The sequence below is a fragment of the Crocuta crocuta genome, unplaced genomic scaffold, assembly GCF_008692635.1.
Source record: "Crocuta crocuta isolate KB4526 unplaced genomic scaffold, BGI_CrCroc_1.0 scaffold180, whole genome shotgun sequence".
NCBI classification, from domain to species: domain Eukaryota; kingdom Metazoa; phylum Chordata; class Mammalia; order Carnivora; family Hyaenidae; genus Crocuta; species Crocuta crocuta.
In genome coordinates this window covers 4,063,113-4,090,790 of record NW_027527549.1, presented here as the reverse complement: position 1 = coordinate 4,090,790, position 27,678 = coordinate 4,063,113, and the positions used below count along the sequence as shown (strand labels likewise).

Genomic DNA, 27,678 nt, shown 5'->3' with positions numbered 1-27,678 from the left:
CTATAAATATGCTCTTATTTCTAATAGTTTATAGATTACTTTAATATTTCAGGTAGTAAGCATGTAATCTGTGAATAATTACTCTTTTCTTTCTTCCTTTTCAATCCAATTCAATTCTTTAACTGTCTGTTCATTTTGTTTTTCTTGTTTTACCATGTTGGCCAGGGATACTGCAACACAGTGCTGAATAGAGATGGCAACGGAATTTTTAGAAACCTACTAGTGGTTAAGCATTTCAAATAACAGTTAATATTTTAAAGAGAATGGACATTTCTTTAGATAATTTAAAAAGAAAAAAAGGGGCAGAGTACTGACACATACCTTTCTGGAAAGGCAAACGACTTTCCAAGCATCAATCGTTCAGTAAATCTTAAAGAATTCTTTTATAATAAACAAAGAAGAAGAGGCGAGAAAACTGACCTTTCTGTAGTAGACAGGGTCCCCTGTCAGGTAGCTGAGGTGGACAAACTCCATGTGCAGGGTGCCGAACTCAGCGAGAATACTGCTCCCTGCCGATGCCCAGCCCCAGTTCCGCCCCACGCCACTGAGTGACAGCAAAGGGAAAAGGAGGCAGAATTGGAAAAAGAACAAAACATTTGTTTAATGAATAGATAAGCTTTAATTCTTTTAGAAGTTATTATATCTAACACAATAGCTTCTTTATGTCTAAGTTTATTATTTAAAATTTTTTGAATAGGTAATATAGCCACATGTTTTAAAAATCGAAACAATATAGAAAGGTATAGAGTATGTAGATTTCATCCCTGACATCTCATGTGTCTTCACCCTATCAGGCCCCACGGATAATCACTTTCGTTAGGTTCTTATGTATTACTACAGCATTTTTGTGCCTGTACCAGCAGTCCAAATACCTATTATCTCTTCCTCTATTAAACAAAATACAGCAAAGTATACAGACTGCACTGTATCTTGCATTTTACTTTAAGATACACTGCAGTGGTCATTCCATAATTGGTTCATAAACAATTTTCTCATTTGTTTAAAACAACTGCACATAGCCGTGTGTATGNGATGGGGGGGAGGGGGAATGGGCATGGAGGAGGGCACTTGTGGGGATGAGCACTGGGTGTTATGTGGAAACTAATTTGACAATAAACTATTTGTAAAAAAATTTTTAAAAATTTAAAAAAAAATAAAAATATTTTTAAAAAGAAAAAGAAAAAGAAAAAAAAATAAAACAACTGCACAGAATTCTAGGACACTGATGATTTTCAGTTGGAATGCCCCACCCCAGAGGCACAGGAAAATGTGTGAGAGGATTCGAGTTGTATCAAACCTTGAAGGTACAGTTTACACTCACTATGGTGGGGCCAAAGACATAGCATGTCCAAGAGTGGTTATGTCAGTGTCAGACGATAAAGAGCTGTCCTGCCCCAAACACTGACATACTTGTGTAAAAAACACAAGTATTACACGAACATAATTTAATCAGTCCTCTGTTGGTGGTCCTTTAGCATTTTTCAAATATTTTGCTACTAATAAAACATCTACAGTGAACAATCTTATGTATATTTCTTTTGTGCATATATAGTTCTAGGGTATCTAGAAGGTATCCTGCTTTTTCCAGCCTGCCTTGTAATTTATTGGAACCTACACTATATAAATGAAAAAGCACAGACACTTTAAACACTATAAGTCTTTCTAAAGGTTAAGTTCCTTCTGAAACACAGGTTGAGGGCAGACAGGCTACTCAAGCTTTAGGCTTTAAGGGGAGTCTATGTCCACTTTGCCTCTTTTTCTAGGGAGTGCCGTCTGGGACCGCAGCTGGAAGCCTGGGGTGTTAACCAGGACCCTGTACCTTGGCCACCTTAAACACGAATTTCTTTCTCCCTAGTACCATGTGGCTGCTAAATTTCTTTCTTTGCCCTTTAGCCTCCAGCTACTATTTTCTGCTGAGTTTCCTTGAGTCTTGCCCCATGCACGTAAGTTACAGGATCAGTCAACATTTGAGGGAAATGTGTTCAAAAACTGTTGGCCTTTTGCTCTGCAATTCCTTCCTGTCTTGAGATTTTGTCCCACCTGCCTCAGCTGCCCTGGCAACTCTAAGACCTGAGCAGAGTCTCTTCTGCCCCAAATGACCACCACTTGAGGACTGGCCTCTCGGCCCACACCATGATTTAGAACATGTCCTCAGGGAAAAAGCCAACGCTTATATGGACATGACCTTCTCCTAGAAGTCCTCCCTGAGTTAGCTGCTCCAATTCCATCAAACCACTTTGTTTAGCTGTTATGATTGGTTTTGTTATGGGAGGATTGGTCTTATAGAAGCTCTTTCATGGTGGAACAGGAAATCTAGGCTAATTATCCAGGTAGCAGCGTTCATGGATTATCCCTATGAGAACTCTAAACCAGTCTCCAGGGTCTTTTCAACTTTTAGGAGGAAGTAAAAATATCAATCTTTCTCTTAGTTTATATCCATTTGTATGCTCACAATTTGATACCTCATTATTATTTATCTGTCTTGAGAAAACATTAAAATAGATAAAGTTCTTTAATTATTTGGTGCTATTTTCATATTGTCTTTGAAAATATGCTAGGAAAACACCACAGATTTTTGTGTGGCCTAGAAGTGACAGTCGAAGAAGAAATACGAATACAGTAAACTACACAGAAGAGTCATTCATTCCCAATATTAAGTGCCTACACAGAACGTTTCTGCTCCTACACTAAATAAAATAATTTTACACAGCGACAATTGTAACTAAGAAAATTTCACAGAGAAACAAAATACTGGGTAGTAGTGATAGAAGGGAAGTTAAAAGAAAGGTTCTTTATATATAGTGTTCATCGAAACTGTTTCTGAAATGACACAATTCGCACCGAAACCTACGTTAAGAGAAGGAGCCAGTGATGAATGGATCTGGAAGAAGAGAAGTCCCAGTAGAGGAAACAACAAATGCAATGACCCTGAGGAAATGGAAGGTGGCCGGTGTGTCCAGAGCTCAGGAAAGGGAAGCGAATGATACGGTATGAGCTTAGACGGCTAGGTAGAGTCCCAACTACACAATAATTCTGTGAAGGCCAGGCTAAATTTAAAAAATTTTATTCTTAGTGTAATGGAAAGTCACAGAGGATTTTAGGAAATATAACATCACATTTAAGGAATAAAGCATACCATTTGGAAAGATTACCTAGGCATCAGCGCGGTGAATGGATTGCAGTGTGGTCAAGTATAAACACACAGTCCCCAGGAAGTCTAACAACATCCTCTTCCCTACAAAAACTTTCTGCTACAGGTCCCAACTTTGAGTGCACTTCATTCAAGTGCCTTTAAACCCTTTTCAAAGCACTAAGTTCTAAACAAGATTTTTCACGTGCTTTATACCCAACCTCACAGGAACAATCCAAAATATTAAACTTGATATCTACATATATTCCAACAACTGAGAAAAATAAAAAAATAAAAAACCCTAAGAAGAAGATTTAACACTGATGAGGCAATGAGCTGCCAAAAACAACCAGATCATAATTTCATGCAAATGCTATAATTTTTAACTAATCAAAAATATAAGGGGTAGATATTAAAATGTACATATATACATCAAAGAAACGGGACAAAAAATATGTAACGAAACATGTAACCAAAAAACAAACAAGCAAGCAAAACCCATGATCTCTCTTGGCTGACCACCAGCAAATGGAGCTTAGAAATGTTTGATAAGCTTCTGGTGGTTTACAAGGCAAATCAAGTCATGTATCCTACATCGTATTAAATGTGTTTGATAATGAGTGATCTGTATTTTATTTTTGTTTTGTTCAAAGTCCATTGAAAATCTTTAATCAATGAATTCAAGAAATGAAATAAAGTTTTTAGTGTACTGCAATTATTAAAAACAAAGCATGTAGACAGCTTGGCACTGAAATTTACCTCAGCAAAAGCAAAGGAGGAATTAAAAAAATTAAATGATATAAATTCAAACAATGTATAATGTTTAAATGGGAGTATCTTGACCTATAGGAAGACTCCTGAGGGAGCTCCTATTTTTAATTAAATACAGTTATATACTTCAGTGGAAAAAAATTCAGAAGACTGATGATTTTGCATCAGCTAAAGAGGAAGAAATACTAAAGCAAATTAAAAATACAACTTTTATACCAAAAAACTCCAAATAATCCAATTAAAAAAATTGGACAGAGGACTTGGACAATTTCCCAAAGAAAACAGAATAACCAACAGATATATGAAAAGATGCTCAACATCACTCATCATCACGGAAATCAAAACCACAATGAGGTATCACCTCACACCCGTCAGAATGGCTAAAATCAACGGCACAGGAGAGAACAGGTGTTGGCGAGGATGCGGAAACACAGGAGCCCTCCCACTGGTGGGAATGCAGGCTGATGCAGCCACTGGGGAAACACTATGGAGGTTCTTCAAAAGTTCAAATTAACACTACCCTATGATCTACCAATTCCACTACTGGGTATTTACCCAAAGAATATGTAAACATAGATTCAAAAATGCACCTCTATGTTTACTGCAGCATTATTTACAATATCCAAGATAGAGAAGCAACCCAATTCTTCCACTGATAGATGAATGGATTAAAAAGATATGGTACATATAGATTTATATACAATGGAATATTACTCAACCATAAAAAATGAAATCTTGCCATTTGCGACAATACGGTTGAATCTAGAGCGCATAATGCTAAGTGAAATTAAGTCAGAGAAAGACAAATATCATATGATTTCACTTGTACATGGAATTTAAGAAACAAAACTCTTAAATACAGAGAACAAACTAGCGGTTGCCAGAGGAGAGGTGGGTGGGCTGTCTGATTGATAAACACTGAGAAACGTATAGAATTGCTGCATCATTATAACATGTACCCGAAACTAATATAACAATGTACGCTCATTATACTTGAATTAAAAAAAGAAAAACTCTATGTAAAAGCACTCTGAACGAAAAGGATCACATTTGTGAAAATACCCAGCTAAAATATTTACGCATTTTAAACTGTAAAAATTGAAGAATTGAGAATATTCTGCTTTTGAGCAGAATTTCCTCTGAGCAACTGTTGAGAGGATACCTTCTCAAAGAAAAGCACACGGAAGAGTCAATTGAAGGTACCAATGATTTCAAATTTGGATAAATATACAAGGATACAGGTCTGTATTTGTGTAGAAATGGTTTCATTTTGGAAAACCATTTTTGAACAGAGCTATTTGAAAGGTCATCCAATAAAAGAAAACTAATTTTTCAGTCTTAAATATAAGAAATTAAGTAAATAACCTAATAGCTACTTCATTCACTCTTGGGTGTAACTGTATACTTAACTGTGCCCTTATAAATAAAACACTTAATGGTTATGCTCATTATGAATGACATTTTTTTAAATTCAGCGTAATGTAAATATTTTCCCTATGACAGGATTTAAGCAGCTGCACGTTATTTTGTTATGTACTACCAAAATCTGTTTACCCAATGACCTTCCTCTTGGACATTCAGTATGTCTCTGTTTTCATGAAATACGCTATGGTAAATACCATTTTGTAAATGTCTTAGTCCATGCCTCCAATTATTTCCTTAAAGTGAACTGCCAGAGCTGGAATTGCTGGGTCAAAAGGAACAAGTTTTGAGGGCTTTTGATAGATAATGACAGACGTCTCTTCAAGGATGCTAGGTACAAGGAAAGCTGTGATGTAAGAATGACCTTCTTCCCACATCCTTATCCACAAGAGAGGTTACATGTTAGAAAAAAAAAAAAAAATGGAAACCTTCCCTACTTGGCAAAAATAAATGCAACGGTTTACTTAATTTTTATTTTAATGTGAAATCTCATTTTTGTTACATTTTCACTCAATGGGGGAGAAGGGAAAGGTCATATAGTCAATGATTTAAAATTCAAAAGATACGAAACAGACTTTTAACTGCAGAGAACAAACAGATGGTTCCCAGAGGGGAAGGGATGTGGGGATGGGTTGAAGAGGTGATGGGGATTAAGGAGGGCACTTGTGGTGAGGAGAATCAGGTGATGTACGGACGTGCTGACTCACCATAATGCACACCTGAAAGTAATATTACACCGCTTCTTAACTAGCTGTAATTTAAATAAAAACTTTACAAAAGATATGAAGCACAGCACAAAGTACAAAGTCTCCCTTTAAATCCTGTCCTTCACCCATGACTTCCCGGCTCCAAAGCCAGCCTTTGTTTGGACTTCCTCATCTAGTCTTTCAAAAAATTTCACACCTATATAAGGCATAATTTGAATTATTAGGTTAGGATTTAAGCTCACTTTATATGTCAAATGGTCATTTACTTCTGTTTTTAATTTTTTTTATTTTTCCCAAACTTTTTCTTTTTTTGGAATTTTTTTCAAATTTAATAATGTCTTCAATCAAAGACCACTGATATTTTTTGTTGCTTTTTTCCTTTCATAGCCCCTCAGCCAACTCCGGTCTATTTATTTTCCTTTTCAAAGAAACACACTGAAGTATGAAAAGACCTCTGCAGTCAAATCACATTTTCCTTCCACCTGGTCTCAAACAAACCATTAATCTACTTTCTCACATTATTCATTAGTTCTGTATGTTCCAGATTTTTATGTGAACGTAATCACACAGTACACATTCTTTGGCATTTGACTCTTTCACCTACCACATCTCTGAGGTTCATCTATATTGCCATCTCTAATAGTTCAATTCTTTTTATTACAAGGGAGTGCTCCATTGTTTTAATACCGCAACTACTTAGTTATGCACCTGTTAGATAAACACTGAGGTTGTTTACAGTTTGGGGCTGTTATGAATAAAGTTGTTATGAATGACCTTTGTACAAACATATGCTTTCATTTTTCTTGGGCATATAAGTACCTGAGGAGTATAATTTCTGGGTCATATAATAACTTTTAACTGTATAAAACTGTTTTTGCAAACTGGCTATACCGTTTTATATCCCACCAACATAGGCCTAATATTTTGCTTTTCTGAGGTCTATTTTTTATGATCAGTTCTTTAGTCCTCGTTTCCTGCCTTCATCTGGGTTGAGTGCTCTTTAGTACTCCCCTTTCTTCACTGGCTTCTTTTTGCATGTCTGACTGCTTTACAGATTACAATACGTACCAATAACATATCACAGTATCCTTGCACAGTATCCCCTTCACACGTAACATCACAACACTGTCACATTCTCGTGCCGTCCTCTGTGCTCGTGTCATCACACGTTTCTCTTCTACGTATATTATAGGTCTCCAGTGTGAGGTTATCATGCTTGCTTTCAATAGCCCATTGTCTTTTAAAGAAAACTGTCAGACCAAAAAAGTAAGCTTTTTATATTTTTTATTTATGTATTTACTCTGTTAACTGTTCTTCCATTTTTTTTATGTAGCTCTGCCTTTCCATCTAGGGTCATTAAAAGTTCTTTAACATTTCTGGTTATGAGGCCTGCTGGCAATAAATTCTTTAAGCTTCTGTTTGTCTTCAAGTGTCTTGATTTCACCTTCAGTTTTGAAAACCACTGTCAGTGATTACAGAATTCTAGACAGACTTTTCTCTTTCAGCACTTTCAAGATGCACCCCATTGTCTTCTGGCCTGTACTGCCTCAGACAAGAAGCAAGCAAGCAGTACTTCTACGCTTTGTTCCCTGTGCGTAATGTCATTTCTCCTCTGGTGTTAAAAAAAAAAAGATTTTTCCCCCCCACTGATTTTCACCCATTCATTAGGCTTCTTTATGTTACCTTGTTTGGGTTTCATCAAGTGTCTGGGATCTGTGGGTTTATAGTAGTTTATCAAATGTGGAAAATTTGGGGCCCATTTCTTCTCCAAAATTTTTCTGCCACTCCTCCTGCCCTTCCCCCCACCCCCAAACTACTCCATTATATGAATGCTGAACACGCAATACTGTCCCATAGGTCAGTGGCTATACAGGCTATGCCCCTTTCATTTTTCTTTCTGTGCTTCGGTTTGGGTGGTTAATACTGCCATGACTTCAAGCTCATGGATTTTGTCTGATGTGGTGTCAAATTTGCTGCTGAGCTGGTCAAGCACACTTTTTATTTCATATATTTCTCAGCACTACAAGTTCCATTTAGTCCTTTATAAAATCTCTCTTCTCATTTGGTTCATATTTCCCTTTAAATCCCTGAGCATACTTAAAATAATAACTATTTTGAAGTCCTCTACTGAGATCTGCATCACCTGTTATTTGTGCATGCTTCTACTGACAATTGTTTTCCTCCTGATTATAGGTTACATTCTCCTGAATATATGAATTTTATTATCTTCCTTTAAAGCATTTTCAATTTTCTCTTGACTGTTAAATACGTGGTGGACAGCTTAGCCCGTTCAAGAATTGTTTCCAGGCTTTGCTAGGACAAATTGACATTGTTTTCAGTCTGTGGCTAGTTTAGTTCTTTACTAAGGCATGAGCTTTCCGCACAGAGCTTCAACCTAATATCCTTACTGTTCAAAAGATGTTTTAATTTTTTAACTGGCCAATGTAGTCAACTGTTTTATTATTCTGATGGTTTGTCAATTGATCATCTTTTTCTTCTAGGAAAGCAATCATATGATCTGCTATTAATTATAATTTTGTCTCCAATCCATATCTTCATGTTATTCCTTTTTCCTATTTGGTTACACTTGTTAAGACCTCCAGAAAAATATGAGAAATCCATTCTTATTCTTTATTTTAATGTTATGTCTCTTACATTTCATTAAATTTTGTGTTTAATCAAGGCTGTACAACTTCTAGGCTTTTTATCACGTTAGAAATCTTTGGTGCCCAGATGACATAAATAAAGTCATTCTCTATGTTTTCCTCTAGAATTTATGCTCCCAAAAAGTATCAATGAATATTTAAAAGGTTAAGCATTTTTAAGTGAACTTAAATGTTCAGAATCTATGTAAAAGAAGCCTTACACCGCGACTGACACAGAATAAGATTTAAATAAATGAAAAGACATAACTTATTATACAGGAAAGGAAGATTTAATGTAAAGATGTTCCCTAAATTAATTTCTAAATTCAGTGCAACCCAGCTACAGAAGATCAAAAAATAAACACAGTAATTCTAAATTTCATATGAGGAAAACAAACATGTCAGAAAAGGTGATACTCAAAAACAGGATAGTAAAGGGACCAGTACAACCAGACAGTAAAGCAATTATAGCACAGTAATTAAACTGATGTAGAGTTAAAATAAATACACTAATTAATGCAACAGAATAAAGTCTAGAAAACAGATTCACATATATTTGGAAATACCTTTTACATTTTATTATACTTTAGCATAAAATTATTATTTCAGTAGGCACCAAGCAGTTATTCAATAGATGTAAGAGCCATAACCTAAACACCTCGAAAAAAATAAAGCTCAGTTTTTATCTTCCTTCCTGTACTGCAATACATTCCAAATGGATCAAAGCTATGAGTGAAAAATTAAACCATCATTATACTAGAAAACATGTAATTCTTTGAAGAAAAACCTCTAAATAATAGCAAAAGGTATTTGCAACATATATGACAAAGTACTGGTTTAGCTCAAAGACAAAAATATCTTAAGGATTGATTTCTTTAAAATATCCACTAGAAAACATAAGAAAGCTGTGCACTGAATAAAATGTACCCAACCTCACTCAAAAATCAGTGAAATGAAAATTAAGGTTTCATTTTGTATGTGATAAAAATAAGCCGTTATCTGCAGAATGTTAGAGAAGATGCACTCTCTCATTCACTCATTGTGGAAATGTCAACTGGTATGTCCCCTATGTGCCCCTCAATACAAAAAAAGGCACATAACTCTCTGATCCGGCATTTCTGCCAGAGACATCCCGCACATACACATATGCCCATGCATAGATATGTCCCCAGCCTCAACATATGCAGGACATTGCTTCTAGTGGTTTTAGTAGCAAAAATCTGGAAACAGTTTAACAGTTCGTTACTATCAGACTCATTTTAAATTAGTGGCCATACTTTCATAATCACTGCTATAAAAAATTCTTAAAAATAATTGGTAGGGGCGCCTGGGTGGCTCAGCCGGTTAAGTGTTCGACTCTGGATTTTGGCTTAGGGTCGTAAGACTGAGCACCGACTTGGGTTCTGTGCTGACTGCTTGGGATTCTTTCTCTCCCCCTCTCTCTCCCCCAACTCTGTGTGCGCATGCACGTGTTCTCTTTCTGTCTCTCTCAAAAGAAACATTAAAAAAAAAAAAAAAGAATGCAGTAAATATACATAAGTGTTGATATGGAATAATTTTCAAGACATACTGATAAATGAAAATGACAAGGAAACAACACACACATACAAGGGCATGTAGGCATATATAAGCACGTTACCTGTCTGGAAGGATACTCAAGAAATTGGTAATAGTGGCTTCCCTAAGAGTCTAGGGGTTTGGAACTGAAGACTGACTTTATAGCGAGTATATGCTATTTCCTACACGTATATTCACCCAATACATGTTTTCTTTTTCTTAAAGTATCTTTCTAAATAAAAAGAGAAGAGAAAGCGAGTGGGCAGAAAAGGGGAGAGAGAGGGGGAGGGAGCAGGAAGGGAGAGGAATAAAGGGAGAAAGGAGGGAGCAATCTATTTTATTGTTGGTTTATGTAGTCTTAGGAGGAGGAGGAAAAGAAGAAATAGTAAGACAGTGAATTCTGATTCATGCTTAGAAGTGATAAAATAGGCTTATTTAATACAAAAGTAGGGTCATATTCTTGTATATACTGCTTTTTCACGTAACACCCGCGTCACAAGTATTATCTTTCTTCAAAATTTCACTTTCAGAACACCATTTCAAATGGCTGGGTCACATTTCACTATATGGACATGGCACTGTTCTGTATTTAATGTACATTCTATTTTTATTAATATACATGTCACTGCTATGAGCATCCATACAATTAAACCTTTGTAAACACTTTCACCTACTTTGTATTAAGATACGTTTCTAGATGTGAAATTACAAGGTCAAACGGCAGGCATATTTCAAAGTTTCTAAAGCCTACTGATGCTCTGTCTTCCAAGTTACTACAATTCTAACAACTTATGTGGTTCTCATTTCTTCGCTTTGTCAGTCCTAAATAATACAAATTTCTTTTTGTCAATTTTCTAGGTAAGAAAATACAATCTTATTTCAAACCTAAATGTTTTTGATTACTAAAGTGACTGACTTTATCTTTGACCATATTTATGCATTTTGGGTTTTTTTTTATGTTTATCTTTGACCATATTTATATATTAAGAAAGACACTCATATGCTATTAATACCACTACTGCTATTCACATTGTTCTAGTTTGTCATTTCCCTTAAATTTTATGCATGATGTTTTATAAAAGCTTTTTCAACATGATTGTAAAATTCAAGATAAGCAAGCAGATGTTTAAAATTTAAATATTTCTTGAAGTAAAACTTTGTTAAATGCCTATTTTCTCTGCCTCGTTGATTGGGCTCTGCAAATTTTAAGGTATGCAATCTTTTGTTTTAAAATTCCAGTATAGTTAACAGAGTGTTACATCAGTTTCAGCTGTGAACATAGTGATTTAACAATTCTACATTACCCAGTACTCATGTTACAAGTGTACTTTTTTTTTTAATAAGTGTATTTATTTTGAGAGAGACAGAGACACCGCAAGTTGGGGAGGGGCAGAGAGAGAGAGGGAGAGCAAGCGAGTCCCAACAGGCTCCATGCTGCCAGCACAGAGCCCGATGTGGGGCTCGAACTCATCAAAGTGTGAGCTCATGACCTGAGCCAAAACCAAGAGTCAGACGCTCAACCAACTGCGCCACCCAGCGCCCTGTGATAGTGTACTCCTCTTCCTGTCACCTATGTCACCTACTTCACCTACTGGCTACCAGCTTTCCCTCTAGTAACCATCTGTTTGTTCTCTGTAGTTAAGAATCTGTTTTTTAAAGGTCCTAATCTTTACCTACTTATTCCTTCTTGAATAATGAGAGATCTCTACAAGCCTAAGTACTTACCCCAAATCACAGGCAATTTCCTCTTAGGACCCTTCACTGAGCGATGCATGATAACAGAATTTCCTTCTGGGATCAGGCTGAAGAAATTCAGTGACACAGCAGTCTGAGGTCTATGTGGAGGATACCAAACTGCCGGCTAGGACACTTAATCTCTGGCTCTTTCTGCTCTGCTTTAATGGAGCCTTCCAAGTAGGGTTTGCTGGGCTCAGCTTGTAATCTGCGTATTCAGTTTAGTTTCATTCATTGTGCTTTTACCAACCATGTAAGAATTATACTACTGCTCATTAGACTTCTATCTGGGAGAGGTGTCATTTGAACATAGTCACCATGTTAAGTGTTAAGAACACAGTGCTGAAATAGCACTGCTGGGAATTTACCTAAGGGATACGTAAGTGCTGATGCATAGGGGCCACACATACCCCAATGTTCATAGCAGCACTCTCAACAATGGCCAAAACATGGAAAGAGCCTAAGTGTCCATCAACTGCGAATGGATCGAGAAGATGTGGTTTATCTATACAGTGGAATACGACATGGCAATGAAAAAGAATGAAATCTGGCCATGTGTAGCAACATGGATGGACTTTGAGGGTGTTATGCTGAGCGAAGTAAGTCAGGCAGACTTACCATAATACCAAAATATCATATGTTTGCACATATAGGAGGATTAGGAGGAACTAACTGGAGAACCATGGGGGAGAAAAAGGCGAAAAATAGTGAGGGAGAGGGAGGAAGGCAAACCATGAGAGACTCTTGAATGCTGAGAACAAACTGAGGGCTGATGGGGGTGGGAGAGAAGGGGAAGGGGGTGATGGGCATGGAGGAGGGCACTTGTGGGGATGAGCATGGGGTGTTATATGGAAACCAAATGACAATAAACTATTTAAAATAAAAAATAAATAAATAAGTAAAAGCTACGCAGTTTCAGGGCTCCTGGGTGGCTCGGTTTGTTAAGCCTCCAACTCTTGATTTCAGCGCAGGTCATGATCTCACAGTTCATGGGATCAAGCCCCGAACTGGGCTCTGTGCTAACAGTGTGAAGCCTACTTTGGAGTCTCTCTCCTGCCCCTCCCAACATGTTGTTCTCTCTCTCTCTCTCTCTCTCTCTCAAAATAAAGGAAATAAAACTTAAAAAAAAAAAAAAAGCTAGACAGTGTCACCAAATCTTCCCAAATATATTTGGGATTCCTTTGGGATGCCCTTTACCAGCTTTTCAAACAAGAGGCAGTTAGCTACACTCTACATGAGTCTGAAATGCTTGAAAAGGCCTGCTTTCTCCTCCATACAGTNCGAGCGAGTCCCAACAGGCTCCATGCTGCCAGCACAGAGCCCGATGTGGGGCTCGAACTCATCAAAGTGTGAGCTCATGACCTGAGCCAAAACCAAGAGTCAGACGCTCAACCAACTGGGCCACCCAGCGCCCTGTGATAGTGTACTCCTCTTCCTGTCACCTACNCCATACAGTTCACTGCAGAATGGGTAGTGGCAGGAATTTACTTATGTGACGTTTGTTAATGATTCTCCAGAGTTGGTCAGTTAGTTATTTAAAGCTTGTTAATGGTCTACTGCCTAATTCTCAATGTGAGAATTCGATTCTCTGTGTAAACAACTTCAATAACATAATAAAATGTGCATACTGTTTTCTCCAAAAATAAAAAATAAAAATAAAGAAAGAAAGAAAAGAAAAAAAAAAGAATACGTTGCTGAACAAAACAAGCATGATTCTGTTGGATGGATGTACAGAGCAAAGGAACGTACGAGTGAGACAACACTGCCTTTGAATGCTGCTTCAGGAAAGCAGGAAACTCCAAGAAAGTGCCTCCAGTCTGTTTCATGAGTTAACCTTCCAGAAGTGAAGTAACCGTCTTTACTTGTGGCCTATGTACACCTTGCTGCTTTTTCAGAGAAGAGAAAAGAATTTCAAATACACTTTCTCAAGATCTACCTTCAATCTGATAATAAAAGTTATCTCAGGGACTCTAAGGAAAGCCTTCCAGTTAAAGGTTAAGCCTCTTTACAGAAATGGCCCTTCTGCTCTTTCATACATCTCCTTCCTTTAAGGGTTAGCAGAGGCATTTGGATGTTCTTACATGCTGGTCCCCCATATTTCATCACCAGCCCTTCCTCTAAAAGTTCCATTTTCTCCCCTATATTCTCTCATCTCCTATACTTTCTCAACTCCACATCTTTTTTGGTTAAACCATTTCCTCCACTCAAAATGCCCTACCCCTTCTGTGTCACCTATTGATATCATTCTTCTTCATGAAAGCAAACAACAGCACTCTGTGAAAATGCCCTGATCTTTTTAAATAAACGTAAGCGTCCTTTTCTCTGATGATCTCCCATCATGTTGAGTGCATGCTGATGTGCAGTAACCACATCTGGGTACCTGCCACGGGCACTCCACTGACAGTCTCAACAGTGCAGCCCTGGATTGCCCTTGAAGGTAAAATTCACTGAAATTGGCTGCATTTCTAGACAACAGATATGAAGCAGCAAAAAGAGAAATTAAGGCATCAACCCCATTTACAACTGCACCAAAAGTAATAAGACAGTAATAAGTTAGTAATAAACCTAACTAAAGAGGTCAAAGACATAATACTCTGAAAACTATAAAACACTGATGAAAGAAACTTAAGAAGATACAACGAAATGGAAAGACATTCCAAGCTCCTGGAATGGAAGAACAAATATCATTAAAATGTCTATACTACCCAAAGCAACCTACATACTTACTGCAATCCCTATCAAAATACCACCAGCATTCTTCACACAGCTAGAACAAACAGTCCTAAAATTTCTATGGAACAACAAAATACCCCAAATAGTCAAAGCACCCTTGAAAAAGAAAAGAAAACATGGGGGCATACCAATCCTGGACTTCAAGTAACATTACAAAAATGTAATGATGAGAATAGTATGGTAGTGGCACAAAAATAGACACATGGAACAACAGAACAGAACAGAAAACCCATAACTATATGGTCAACTAATCTTCAACAAAGCAGGAAAGAATATCCAAGACCTTCTCCTCAACAAATGGTGTTGGAAAACTGGACAACAATATACGGAAGAATGAACCTGGAGACCACTTTCTTACACCATACACAAAAATAAATTCAAAATGGATTAAAGACCTAAATGTGAGACCTGAAAACATAAGGAACACATGCAGTAACTTCTTTGATGTTGGCCATAGCAACTTCTTTCTAGATAGGTCTCCTGAGGCAAGGCAAAAACAAGGAAAAATAAACTATTGGGACCTTATCAAAATAAAAAGCTTCTGCACAGTGAAGGAAACAATCAACAAAACTAAAAGGCAACCTATGGAACAGGAGAAGATATTTGCAAATAACACAGCTGAAGAAGGGTTAATATTCAATATATAAAGAACTTATAAAACTCACCCCAAAAATGAATAATCCAATTAGAAAATGGGCAGAAGACACAAATAGACATTTTTCCAAAGAAGATATACAGATAGCCAACAGACAAATGAAAAGATGCTCAACATCACTCATCATCAGGGAAATGCAAATCAAAACTACAATGAGATACTACCTCACAGCTGTCAGAATGGTTTAAATCAACAACATAAGAAACAAGAGGCGTTGGCGAGGACATGGAGAAAAGGGAACCCTCCTGCACTGTTGGTAGGAATGCAATCTGGTGCAGCCACTCTGGAAAACACTATGGAAATTCCTCTAAACGTTAAAAATAGAACTACACTATGATCCAGCAATTGCACTAAGAGGCATTTACCCAGAGAGCACAAAATTACTAATTCAAAGGGGTACACACACTCTGATGTTTATAGCAGCATTATCTAATAGCTAAATTACGGAAGCAGCCCAAGTGTCCATCAACTGATGAATGGATAAAGTGGTGATATACATTCACACACATTCACACACACACACACACACACACACACACACACACACACACACACATTCATACACACATACACACACACACAGGAATATTACTCAGCCATAAAAAAAGAATGAAATCTTGCCATTTGCAATGACACGGATGGAACGAGAGAGTATATGCTAAGCAAAACAGATTCATCAGAGAAAACAAACATTATGTGACTTTACTAATATGTAGAATCTAAGAATCAAAACAAGCAAGCAAAGGGGCATAAAAAGGAAAGACAGGGAAAGAGAGAGGCAAACCAAGAAACAGACTCTTAACTATACAGAACAAAATGATGATTACAAGAGGGAAGGCGGGTAGGAGGATGGGTTAAATAGGTGATGGAGATTAAGGAGCATACCTGCTGTAAACACCAGGTGATGTAATCATTATATTACATTGATGTATACATTGATATATATATTACATTGATGTATACATTAAAATGATGTACCATTATATGGTACATCTGAAACTAATATTACACTGTATATTAACTAACTGGAATTTAAATAAAAACTTAAAATTATAGCACTGATCAACCATCAGGAGATAGTCCCAGGTGTGCCCTTTTGATGTTCAATTTCCCCATCTATAACATAAAAATATCTACTTCATATGGATATTGTTAGAATTAAATAAGATCATGTTTATAAATGTACCATGATAAAGATTCATTTTTTGTGCTTCCTATTTTTAAAAAAACTGTATTATTTGCCTAAAATATCTATAGTATATTGCTTAGGAGAGTTCAGCAAAAATTTAAATTCTATCTTTTACTAAATTTAGGATATCAGTATAAAAAGATGCATAACAGATAATACAGAAAGTAAACAAATAATACAAGAGTGTAATATACTGTGCCTGATGGACAGAGTCTTGTGGACACATAAATGACTAAAATTTACTTAAATAGAAAACAGAAACAAATGAGCTAATGTAACTTATTAAGTGACAAAAGACATTAAATCAGCAGTATCGAAACTTACTCAAAATAAAATCTAGAACCAAGTAACTTTACCAGAAGCTTCTACCAAGCATCTCAGGATTATTGAAAAAAAAAAAAAAAATCTTAGACTCTTCAAAAGAAGACTACCCACATGTTTTGAAAGAGAACAAAGAGTATTAGAAAGCCAGACAAAGCCAATATCAAAGCCAGACAAGAGTATTAGAAAGTGCAGACCAATTCATGTGTGAAAAAGATACAATGACCCCTAACAACATATTAGCAAATAAAATCCAGCAATATATAAAAAGAATAGTACATCATGATCAAACTGGATTTATTCCTTGAATACCATAATGGTTTCTCACTGGAAAACAAACCCATGTAAAAGCCTGCAATGAAAGATTTAGGAATGAAATTCTTGCCAACATTTTCAATAATTACAGAAAAATCTCTTGGAAAAAGTTCAGCAATACATGATTTTTAAAAAGAACCTCTTAAAATACTAGAGATAATAGAAAGATCTCATGATCACACTTAAGGGTAAAAAATCACTTTCCATTAAACAAGAGTAGCCTTGGTCACCATTTCTATTCAATACTACGCTGTAAATTCTAGCCAGTAAAGTAAGGGGGAGGAGGTAAAACCAAAACTGTCCTTATTCACAGAAAAGATGCCTGTATATAAAGAAAGTACCAAAAAAAAAACCTCAGATAAATTATTGCTATTGAACAACAGGATTCAAATTCAACAAGATCACTGAATTCAAAATAAGTTAACGAAAACAACTATATTCTATGTTCTAGCAGTAAGGAATGAAATTTTAAACAATACCACTTATTATAGTGTTTTTTAAACCAAGAATCTATGAATAAATCTAACAAAATTTTCTAATCTCTGCTCTCATTATGACCCTGAAATCTTCCAATGAATTAACTAATCTCTCCTGTAGAAAATTAAAAACCAAGAATCTATGAATAAATTTAACAAAATTTTTCTAATCTCTGCTCTCATTATGGCCCTGAAATCTTCCAATGACTTAACTAATCTCTCCTGCAGAAAAAAATGATAAATTCTAGACAAGATACAAAATGGCCTGAGTCACTGGAGAATAAACAAAAGTGTTCAGATTGCAGTGGAAACTTGCAAAGATAGGCAAGTATCGGGTAAGCTTTGCACTTTCTTACAGTTTTTACCCCTAGGTCAAAGTCCATAGTAGGCAGAACAGAGAAAATCTGATAGAAAACCTGCAGTCTTTCTGTCTTAAAGAATCAGAAGCCAGTTTTTGCAGCAATTACAGCTCCTGAAAGAAGAGGAAGAAGGAATGCCTGGGAGAAGAGAGCAAGAGAGGGACAGCCTCCAGGTCTGGATGGGCCCTTGTCCCTCATTGCCGCCTGAGTCAGGGATGCTTGGACGGGCCCTTGTCCCTCACTGCTGCCTGAGTCAGGGATGCTTGGACGGGCCCTTGTCCCTCACTGCCGCCTGAGTCAGGGATGCTTGAAAGCAGACGCCTAGCAACACAGTTAAAGAAATGAAATATATGGAGACACTGTGTGAAGTTTGAATCCAACTAAGAACTAAGTTAAAGGATTTCTTATTATACCCCCCTCTCTCTCACACCTAAACATAACAGAACCAGAATTTCCACAACAAAATTTCCAGAATGTCCAGCATTCATTCAAAATGTCACCTAGCCTCAAATGAAAAGCTAATCACTTAGACTAACTCCAAGATGACTCAAGTCTTAGAAATAATAAGACTTTAAATCGGGTGTTCTAACTATGTTTTACGAAATACAGAAAATGTATTCACAATGAACGAAAAGACAGAAAATCTCTAGCTCAGAAACAGAATGAGAAAGCATCAGACCAAAATTCTAAACACTCCACTGGATGGGTTATAAGAGCAGATTAGAGCAACATAGTCAGTTCACACAGAGTCAGTGAACACAAGATAGATCAATGGAAATTATTCAATCTGAAGACCATAGGAAAAAAATATTGACAAATATAAATAGACTTCAGGGACTGTGAGACAAAAATAAAAATTCTGAAATACAAGTAAGTGACACTCCAGAAGGTGATAAAGTAAGGGGCAAAAAAAAAAAAAAAACATCATCTGAAGAATTAATGGCCAAAATTTTACCATTATATCTGGTGAAAGACCTAAATATTCAGATTCAACAAGTTCATCAACAAAGAGTAAGGAGGACATAAGAGGAACAACAACCAAAAGAAACCTGAAGGCACATCTTAATCAAACTGATGAAAACCTAAAATTTAAAAAAAAATCTTAAAAGGATTTAGAGGGGGAAAAAAAGACTATATATATACACATATATTACAACAATCATTTAAATTCTGCCTTAATCAGAAACAATGGAAAACATAGGAGAAGCAATGTTTTTTAAGTGTAGAAAGAAAAACTCATCAAACATTTTATGTACACTAAAAATAAAATCCTTTAAGAATAAATGCAAAGTAAAACACTTTTCAAACAAAGAAACTCAAGGGAGAATTCAAGCCTATAAACGACCATTACAAGAAATACTATCTAAGGTTCTTCAGGCTGAAATGAAGTGGTCCCAGATTAAAAGTCAGATCTTCAAAGACAAATGAAGAGAACTAGATACAGTAACCCCCGGGTAAATACTAGAATATTATTCCCCTCAATTCTATAAAGTAAATAGGTCTGGTTAATATTTTAACAATGTATTCTGAGATTCAGCACGTATTAAATGCAATTCATTTCACAACGATTGCATATAAAGGATGGGAGGGTTCATATATTTCCATATATGAATGGAAAAGGAGGGTTGAGATCTTACTATACTGTAGTATAATACTAGCTCTGTTAAATGAAAAATTAACTATGTACACTGTGATCTTATAGCAACCACCCCAAAAATATAATAAATTAGTTAAATGAAAACACGAATAAAGTAAAGCAGAATTCTACAATATCTGTCAATTCAAAAGATGTTAGGACAAAGGAAATGAAGGAAGAAAAACCAGAAGTTAAATCAGACTGCAGCAAGGATTACATTTCACACTGACTGATTAGAAGGCAGGTTTCTTCATCCTAGCAAAGTCCAACTACAGGCTGCCTCCAAAAGGACTGAAATTACAATACAGTGAGGGCGACAGTAAAAAGGGTACATCGGGAGGGTAGTAAGCATGAGAAGGGTGGAGGGGCTACGTTCACAGCTGATGAAACAAACTTCCAAGCAAAAATATTACCGGAGATGAAGAGGAACACATCATAATGACGAAAGGGTGAAGTGAGCAGAAAAACAGATTATAAACATATAAGTTCCTATGAGTAAAGCTTCAAAAACCAGGAAGCAAAAATCTGATAGAAACAGAGAGTGAAGTAGGTGATTCCACAATCACAGCTGGAAATCGTTTAATACTTCATCTCAGCAACTCATAAAAGAAGTATACCATTAATTAACTTCATTCAGTCAATTAAAAATCTGGAAAGACACAGATAATCTAAACACCACCGTCAACTAGCTTAACCTAATACGGAATATCACCCCAACAAGTGTGGAAGACAGATTCAAGGGTATTTACCCATAGAGACCACCTGCTGAGCCCTAAACAAGACACATTTAAAGGGACTGAAATTATACCAAGTATCTTCTATATCACAACTAAATTAGAAATCTAAACAATAAGATATCTAAGAAATCTCCCTGATTCTACAATTTGGCAAATTAAACGACACGATTAGGAATAACTGATTTGTCACAGAGGATATCCTAAGGAAAATTATAAAATACTTTTAACTAAATAATGAAAAAAATAAAATAAAATTTCTGGGATGTCGTTAGAGAGAAATTTACAGCTTTAAAATTCTTATAAAAAATTAACAAATAAATAAAATTCTTACAGAAAAATATGCTTATTAGAGAAAAAAATAAAGGTAAAAATCAAAGACCTAGAGTTCCAATGTAAAAGCTTTAGAAAGTGCTAAGTAAGTATGGAAAAGGAAAAAAAAAACCGAAATCAAGGAGACAGAAAACATGAATCACAGAATTAATGTTACTACATGCAGTTAAAGACAAAAGTTAGTTCCTTAAAAAGATGAATAAACTGATAAATGCCTATCAGGGTTGATAAAAAAACAAATCACCAATATCAAGAATCAAAGAGGGGTTATCACTATAAAACTTAGAAACATGAAAGCATAAGAAAGTAACACATATAACTGTACACCAAAATCTTTCATAACTTCCATGAAATGGGTAAATGCCTTACATATACTATTAAACTGACACAAAATGAAAACAAAATCTAAATAGCCATATGTACATTTACATCATATATATGATATGTTGAATATATATGTATGAAATACATATATACACATACATACATATAGTTCAATTTGTTATTAAAACCTTCCCACGAGAAAATTTCCAGCCCAGGTGGTTGTATAGATGCATCTACCAAACGTTTAAGGAAGAAGTTAACACCAGTGCTATCAGAAAACAGAGGAAGAGAGACGACTTCCTATTTCATTTTAAGAAGCCAGATAACTCTTATACATAAAGAGGATAATATATTATGGCCAAGGATTATACCAGGAATTCAAAGTTGGTTGAACCTTTGAAAATCTAACAAGTAATTTACCACATTAATAGAATAAAGGTGAAAATGTTATGATCATCACAGATGAAGAAAAGAGCTATTTGGCAACATTCATCATCTACTCATGATAAAAACACTGTACTTGATTTTTTTTTTAAAAGCAATTATTATAAAAACCTTTAATAGAAATCTAGAAGACATAAAAAATATAGGAGACCATCTTTTTAACAGAAACTGCTGGGGCGCCTGGGTGGCTCAGTCAGTTAAGTGTCTGACTTCGGCTCAGGTCATAATCTCAAGGCTTATGGGTTTGAGCCCCACGTCAGGCTCTGTGCTGACAGCTCAGAGCCTGGAGCATGTTTCGGATTCTGTGTCTCCCGTTCTCTCTGACCCTCCCCTGCTCAAACTGTCTCTCTCTCTCTCTCTCTCAGAAATAAATAAAACATTTAAAAAAATTTTTAAATAAAAGAAAATAACAAGGAGTAACACTTTAGAGCCATCAGTCTATCAAACATTAAGCAGAACTTACTTCTGCAGACATGTAGGTACTCTCATACACTATAGGTAGAAATATGATAAAACTATAGTCTTTTTGGAAAACATTTTGGGGGGCGCCTGGGTGGCTCAGTCGGTTAAGCATCCGACTTCGGCTCAGGTCATGATCTCATGGTTCGTGGGTTTGAGCCCCGCGTCAGGCTCTGTGCTGACAGCTCAGAGCCTGGAGCCTGTTTCAGATTCTGTGTCTCCCTGTCTCTCTGACCCTCCCCTACTCATGCTGCCTCTCTCTGTCAGAAATACATAAAAAACATAAAAAAAAAAAAGAAAAAAAGAAAGCATTTTGGGACTATTAGATGTAAAATGCATATGCCCTTTGATCCAGCAATCCTACATTTGAGAATGTGTCCCACAAAAATAAAAAAGACATACAGTCATGGGGTGCCTGAGTGGCTGGGTCAGTTAAGTGTCTGACTGTTGATTTTGGCCCTGGTCATGGTCTTGGGGTCGTGAGTTCGAGCTCCACGCTCAGCTTCACTAGCAGGGCGGAGCATGCTTGGGATTCTGTCTCCTGTCTCCTTCTCTCCCTCTGTCCCCACCCTGTTCGTGGTCTCTTTCTCTCTCAAAAGTAAATGAATAAACTTAAAAAAAAAAAAAAAAAAAAAAAAACACCNTCTGATCCAGCAATCCTATTCTTGAGAATCATTTTCAGAGAAAAGTTCCCCACTACACAAGGACATATGTCATAGGATACTGTTGTTAAAAATGTTTATGGTAGCAAAATAATGGAAACAAATACCACTGATAAGGAAATGATGGAATAAATTATGATTTATAACTATATACATATAGCATTGTAACCAATGTATTATTGTATTGTTCCCCTCAGGAGTCATCAGGAAAACTGACTTACAGTTTTCCCACATGATCTGGAAGAGTATTTCCTTGAGATACTGTTGAGTGAGAAAAATAAGAGGCACAATAGCAAGCATCCAAAAATCCCACACAGAATCTTAGAACTTGCACCCGCTCATGTTTGTGTTTCTGTAACACGGCACCATATTGTAGAAGGTAAACGTGCTGGGTTAACACAGGTTGGTTTTTCGGGCAGCAAGAGAGGAGGGAAGCCTATGTGTGGGACATGTGCAGACCTCAACCAAAAGAAAAAGAAAAAGAAAAAGAGAAAGAGAAAGAGAAAGACCTTTAAAAAACTGGTGAATAATTATTTGTGATCTATAAACTCAAATAAAATATGTATTTGCATGAATATACACAAAGAAACCAAATGAAAATTAAACTTATAAAACGTTCAAGACATGATTGTTGAATGTCTTTCCACTTTCATCTCAATCTGAGATTGAAGTTTTGTGATGTAAGCTGGATTTTTTTTCTTCCATAGGGACAACCCCCCCAAAAAAGTCCTTCAGCCTTCTTCTCTTTTTTCTTCATCTCATAATTAAATTTTAAATTAATAAATAATAATTCTTATTATTTAGGAAAGTTATAGGATTCTGACGATGGTACTGAAGGAAGCATCCGAAAATCTGTCCTAAAAACAAGGAATGAGAACAGATGTGTAAACATCGTTTGGCCATTTCCTTTCATGTAGGTCACTGTGGAACTCCAGCCAAATTATCTGTCTCACAAGGAGGTAATTTATATTACATACAGAGCATGAAATCAGAGAATAGTAAAGTTAAATTTAATGTTCAGCATTAAATGCTAATTTCTCAATGGAAATCTAAACTCAGTAAATTATTTTTTCAAATAAAGTTGTTACAGAATCATGATTCCAGAAAAATAAATGTTCCTAACCTTTATTCTAAAGGGCCTGGGGACAAAGAGAACAAGAGTCAAATTTTCACATAATTTCCAAGCTTCAACATTAAGAGGAATAATAGATTTCATTTGGCGAAAAGCGTATGCAGCAAAAATTTCAGTCAGCATAAATTATTTGAATGCAAATTAAATATACTGACATTCAATTTTTTAAATTTTAATTATATATCTTTGCATGATTTATAAAGTTATCAAAAAAACTTCTTTCATCTATTTCTAAGTGAAACCAGTGTGTTCTATCAGTATGGAACAGAGTGCAGAGAATGTTGAAGAGCTCAGTTTGAACTTCAACAGTACAAATACCATAGCAAGAATCCTAGAGTCAACATTATGAATTACATTCTCCCTTATCGTTCAACAATAGGAAGCCCTGGTTTTAAGGCACCTTTGTGTCCCATTATGACCTAGAAGATCAACAGGTGGAACACAAAAAATCAGAGAGGGAAAGCATGTTGAATCTATTACAACATGAAATGGAAATAAATAAGCAAATAAAAGAAACATACAGGTGAGAAAGAGAAATCTAGACTTAGAGAAATAAGCAGTAGAAAGCAGAACACAGTTAAGACAGGTGAACTGTTCCAAAGTGAAGAACTTATTAAAAAAAAAAAAATCAAAGACTGTTTTAAAGAAATATATTTCTGCATATATGTAGAAAAAAATAATTCAAGTCTTACAAAGTATGGTGAGGGCTGATCATTAGTAATTTCTAACACTAAGTTAATCTAATTCTTTCAGAACAGGAAATTTAAATGAAATTTACCGGGGCACCTGGGTGGCTCAGTTGGTTAAGCGGCTGGCTTCAGCTCAGGTCGTGATCTCACCAGTTTGTGAGTTTGAGCCCCACATCGGGCTCTGTGCTGACTGCCAGCTCAGAGCCTAGAGTCTGCTTCAGATTCTTTGTCTCCCTCTTTCTGTCCCTCCCTCACTCATATGGTCTCTCTCAAGATAAATACTAAAAATTTTTTTAAAAATAAAATAAGATGGGGGCACCTGGGTGGCTCAGTCAGTTAAGCATTTGAATTTGGCTCAGGTCATGATCTCGTAGTTCATGGGTTCGAGCCCTGCGTCGGGCTCTGTGCTGACAGCTAGCTCAAAGCCTGGAGCCTGTTCTGGACTCTGTATCTCCCTCTCTCTCTGAGCCTCCCCTGCTCATGCTGACTCCCTCCCTCTCTCCCTCTGTCTCTCTCTCAGAAAATAAATAAATAATAAATAAAGGTAAGATAAAATAAAATTTACCTTTTCAGATTCACCATTGCCCAAGGAATCCCAGTAGGTGTGTTAAAGGCAGGAAGGAGTTTCTCAGCCAGTTGAACTGCTTTAATCTTGAATATCTGAGATCAAAACAACATAAAAACACTTTTTATAAAAAAAAATTATAGTCGTCCATTGATAAATTAAAGCCAGTGTCATCTGCTGGTATCCCATGGGTCACATACTACACGGAAGAAGTACAAGGAGAGAAAAAGGCATCTCTCTGGGACCACGGACATAACAGCAGCGAGAAAATGATGGGTTTGTCAGGACACGGCCCCACTGTCAGCCAAGGGAGCTACGTCGTTGAAAAAGGAGACTCTGTCGTCATTTTTTGTTTCATTTCTTTCATTCTGAATGTGATAGATACTCAAGTCTCATTCAATTCTCCTTTCAAGCACACCTTCAAATACTGCAAAGGATGGAAAACTACATAATTTCCCAGTCCACTCCACCTCAGGGTCAACAAATGGCATCCACATTGCCAGGCATACTTAAATGTGCAGTATTTGGAAGGAAGAAGTGAGCAATCGGAGGCAGTGCCTTGCAAGCCCAGTGGTGAAAGTATCCGATTCTTCGGGGGAGCTCTAACACAGGTCTCAATGACTGTACCATGTCTTCAGAAAGGCCCTGCGAGTGCTCAAGACAACGGAGTTGGTGCTCAGATAGATACAGAGTATGTTTGGGCATTTCTCCCTGCTGCATGGTTCCAAGGTATATTATAACAAAAATACCTGATGTCATGGCCAAAGATTTTGTTAACTAGTCAGCACCTGTAATAAATCACTAGGTAAAGCAGATTCTGTTTTCTGCTACTATGAATCTTGATGGATAAGATGATGAGTGCATATCAATTATTCCACATGTTTAAGAGGTTCAACATTAAATTAAGACTTCTACAACATTTCATTTATTTACAGAAAAACTTCTATGTGTTCAATGTCCGTTACGTGAAATCCCCCAGTTATTTTCACCAGAACAAATGGGGGGCAATGGGACAATGCTAAAACTTCCTACAAAGACTCACGACCAGAAGAATTATTCCTGGTGTGGGAGAACTGGAAGAAAGGGGGTTAAACAGATAGAATGTGGCAAGATTACAAAGAACCTTAAAATAGAAGCAACGGCACTTAAAGTAACACAACTGATAACACAGAACCTCTGTAGATTCTCGAGAAGGGACGTGATAATAGAATGCATGGGTACTTTTAATTGTTTTCTTTACTGAATTAAATTAGTAACAGAATACTCTTACAGCCTGTTTTCAACCTAGCAGAGTGAAAATATAGAAGTGGAGAGTTTAGGATGCCCAAATGATGCCCTAGCCCATTCAGGGTAAAAGTCCTTTAAGAGGCTATAAATCTTTATAAGCAATGAATCTGTGTGACTGCTGTGCCTCACTGTCTCCCTCCCTTCTCTTCCAGAAACCCACTTCAGCCCTACAAACCTTTTTTGTTGTTCTGAGAACACCAGTTATGCTTTGGCTTCGGTGTCTCTTCCTCTGCTACTCCTTTCAACTAAACACTCTTATAAAAAGATATTCTCATGGCTCTCTCTCTCATCTCCTTCAGGTCTCTATACAAAGGTTACCCCTGCACGCACTCCCTGACCATCCAATTTGAAATGAAAATCCCTTTTCCCTCTTCCATGCTCTATTTTTCTCCTTAGTGCTTACGAGTTAACAGTGCACGTATGTGTGCATATATGTGTGCAAACACACACATGCGCTCTCATACCTACTCTGTTCGTTCTTGTTACCCCCACAAGTAGAATGTAAGCCACAGATGGGCAGAAATGGTTTTATTCACTGTTTTATTCTCAGAACTCAAAAGAGTGCCCAGGCTATACCAGGCACTCAATAAGTGTTGAATGAATCAGTTTAGGAAGCCGAAAAGCACATTTATCATAAACAACTATCTTCTTTCTCTTCCTTACCAAGCCAAATCTCGGAAATATCAGATGCTAACATGCAAAGGTTTTAAGAACTTAAGATATTCTACAGAAATGTTGAAATAATGACCGAATAAGAAAATGACACATATTAAACCCAATCAATTCTCACAACACCTCAGTGAGATAAATACTGTTACTCCCATTTTACAGATTGGGAAACTGAGCTTTAAAACAAATAACTTAATTTTCGTACAACTAGTAAATGGTAAGCCCAAATTTAAGCCCAGGCAGTGTGGCTCCCAGAGGTATCTGGATACTGACATTGCGATATAGACACAGATGAAGACAAAAGCCATGCCTACCCCTTGCATTATTTAATCTTACCTTTTGCGGCCAATAATTAAATTCCTCCAAATATTTTACTAATTCATTGCATATGTCTTTGTCTTGTGTCTTACATCCTCCCTGTTGGATGATATGAATGGGCTGATGTAAAATCTATCCCAGCATCTGAAGACACCACCCCAGCGTCTTTTGGCGTCTGCTGCTCCCAAGCACCCTGCTGCCAGCTGTCATCCACCTGTAAATCAGCCCTTCCTCTTTGGGAGCTTTCCATATTTCCTCCTCATTCTCGGTATCCTTTCAAATATTGACTTTCTATCATTTATCCCATTAAACTCATCTAAAATTCCTACTAAACATTCTTTGAAAACTCTCACTCTGTGTCTCTCTTTCTTAATCTCTCGTTTTCTTAATTTCTCCCTTTCTTAATTTCTCT

The 27,678-nt window shown here is 36.5% G+C and overlaps 1 protein-coding gene across 2 annotated transcripts in view; it reads right to left on the bottom strand.

The window, feature by feature from the left end:
- The window catches only part of MAN1A2 (mannosidase alpha class 1A member 2), a 171,766-nt gene that overhangs the window by 71,196 nt on the left and 72,892 nt on the right, over positions 1 to 27,678 (bottom strand). For both annotated transcript variants that reach the window (XM_077767382.1, XM_077767373.1), the window contains 2 exons: positions 24,993 to 25,087; positions 421 to 544 (listed from right to left, as the gene is read on the bottom strand). In XM_077767382.1, coding sequence (XP_077623508.1) covers positions 421 to 544; positions 24,993 to 25,087 — 219 coding nt within the window. The remainder of the gene's footprint in view (positions 1 to 420; positions 545 to 24,992; positions 25,088 to 27,678) is intronic.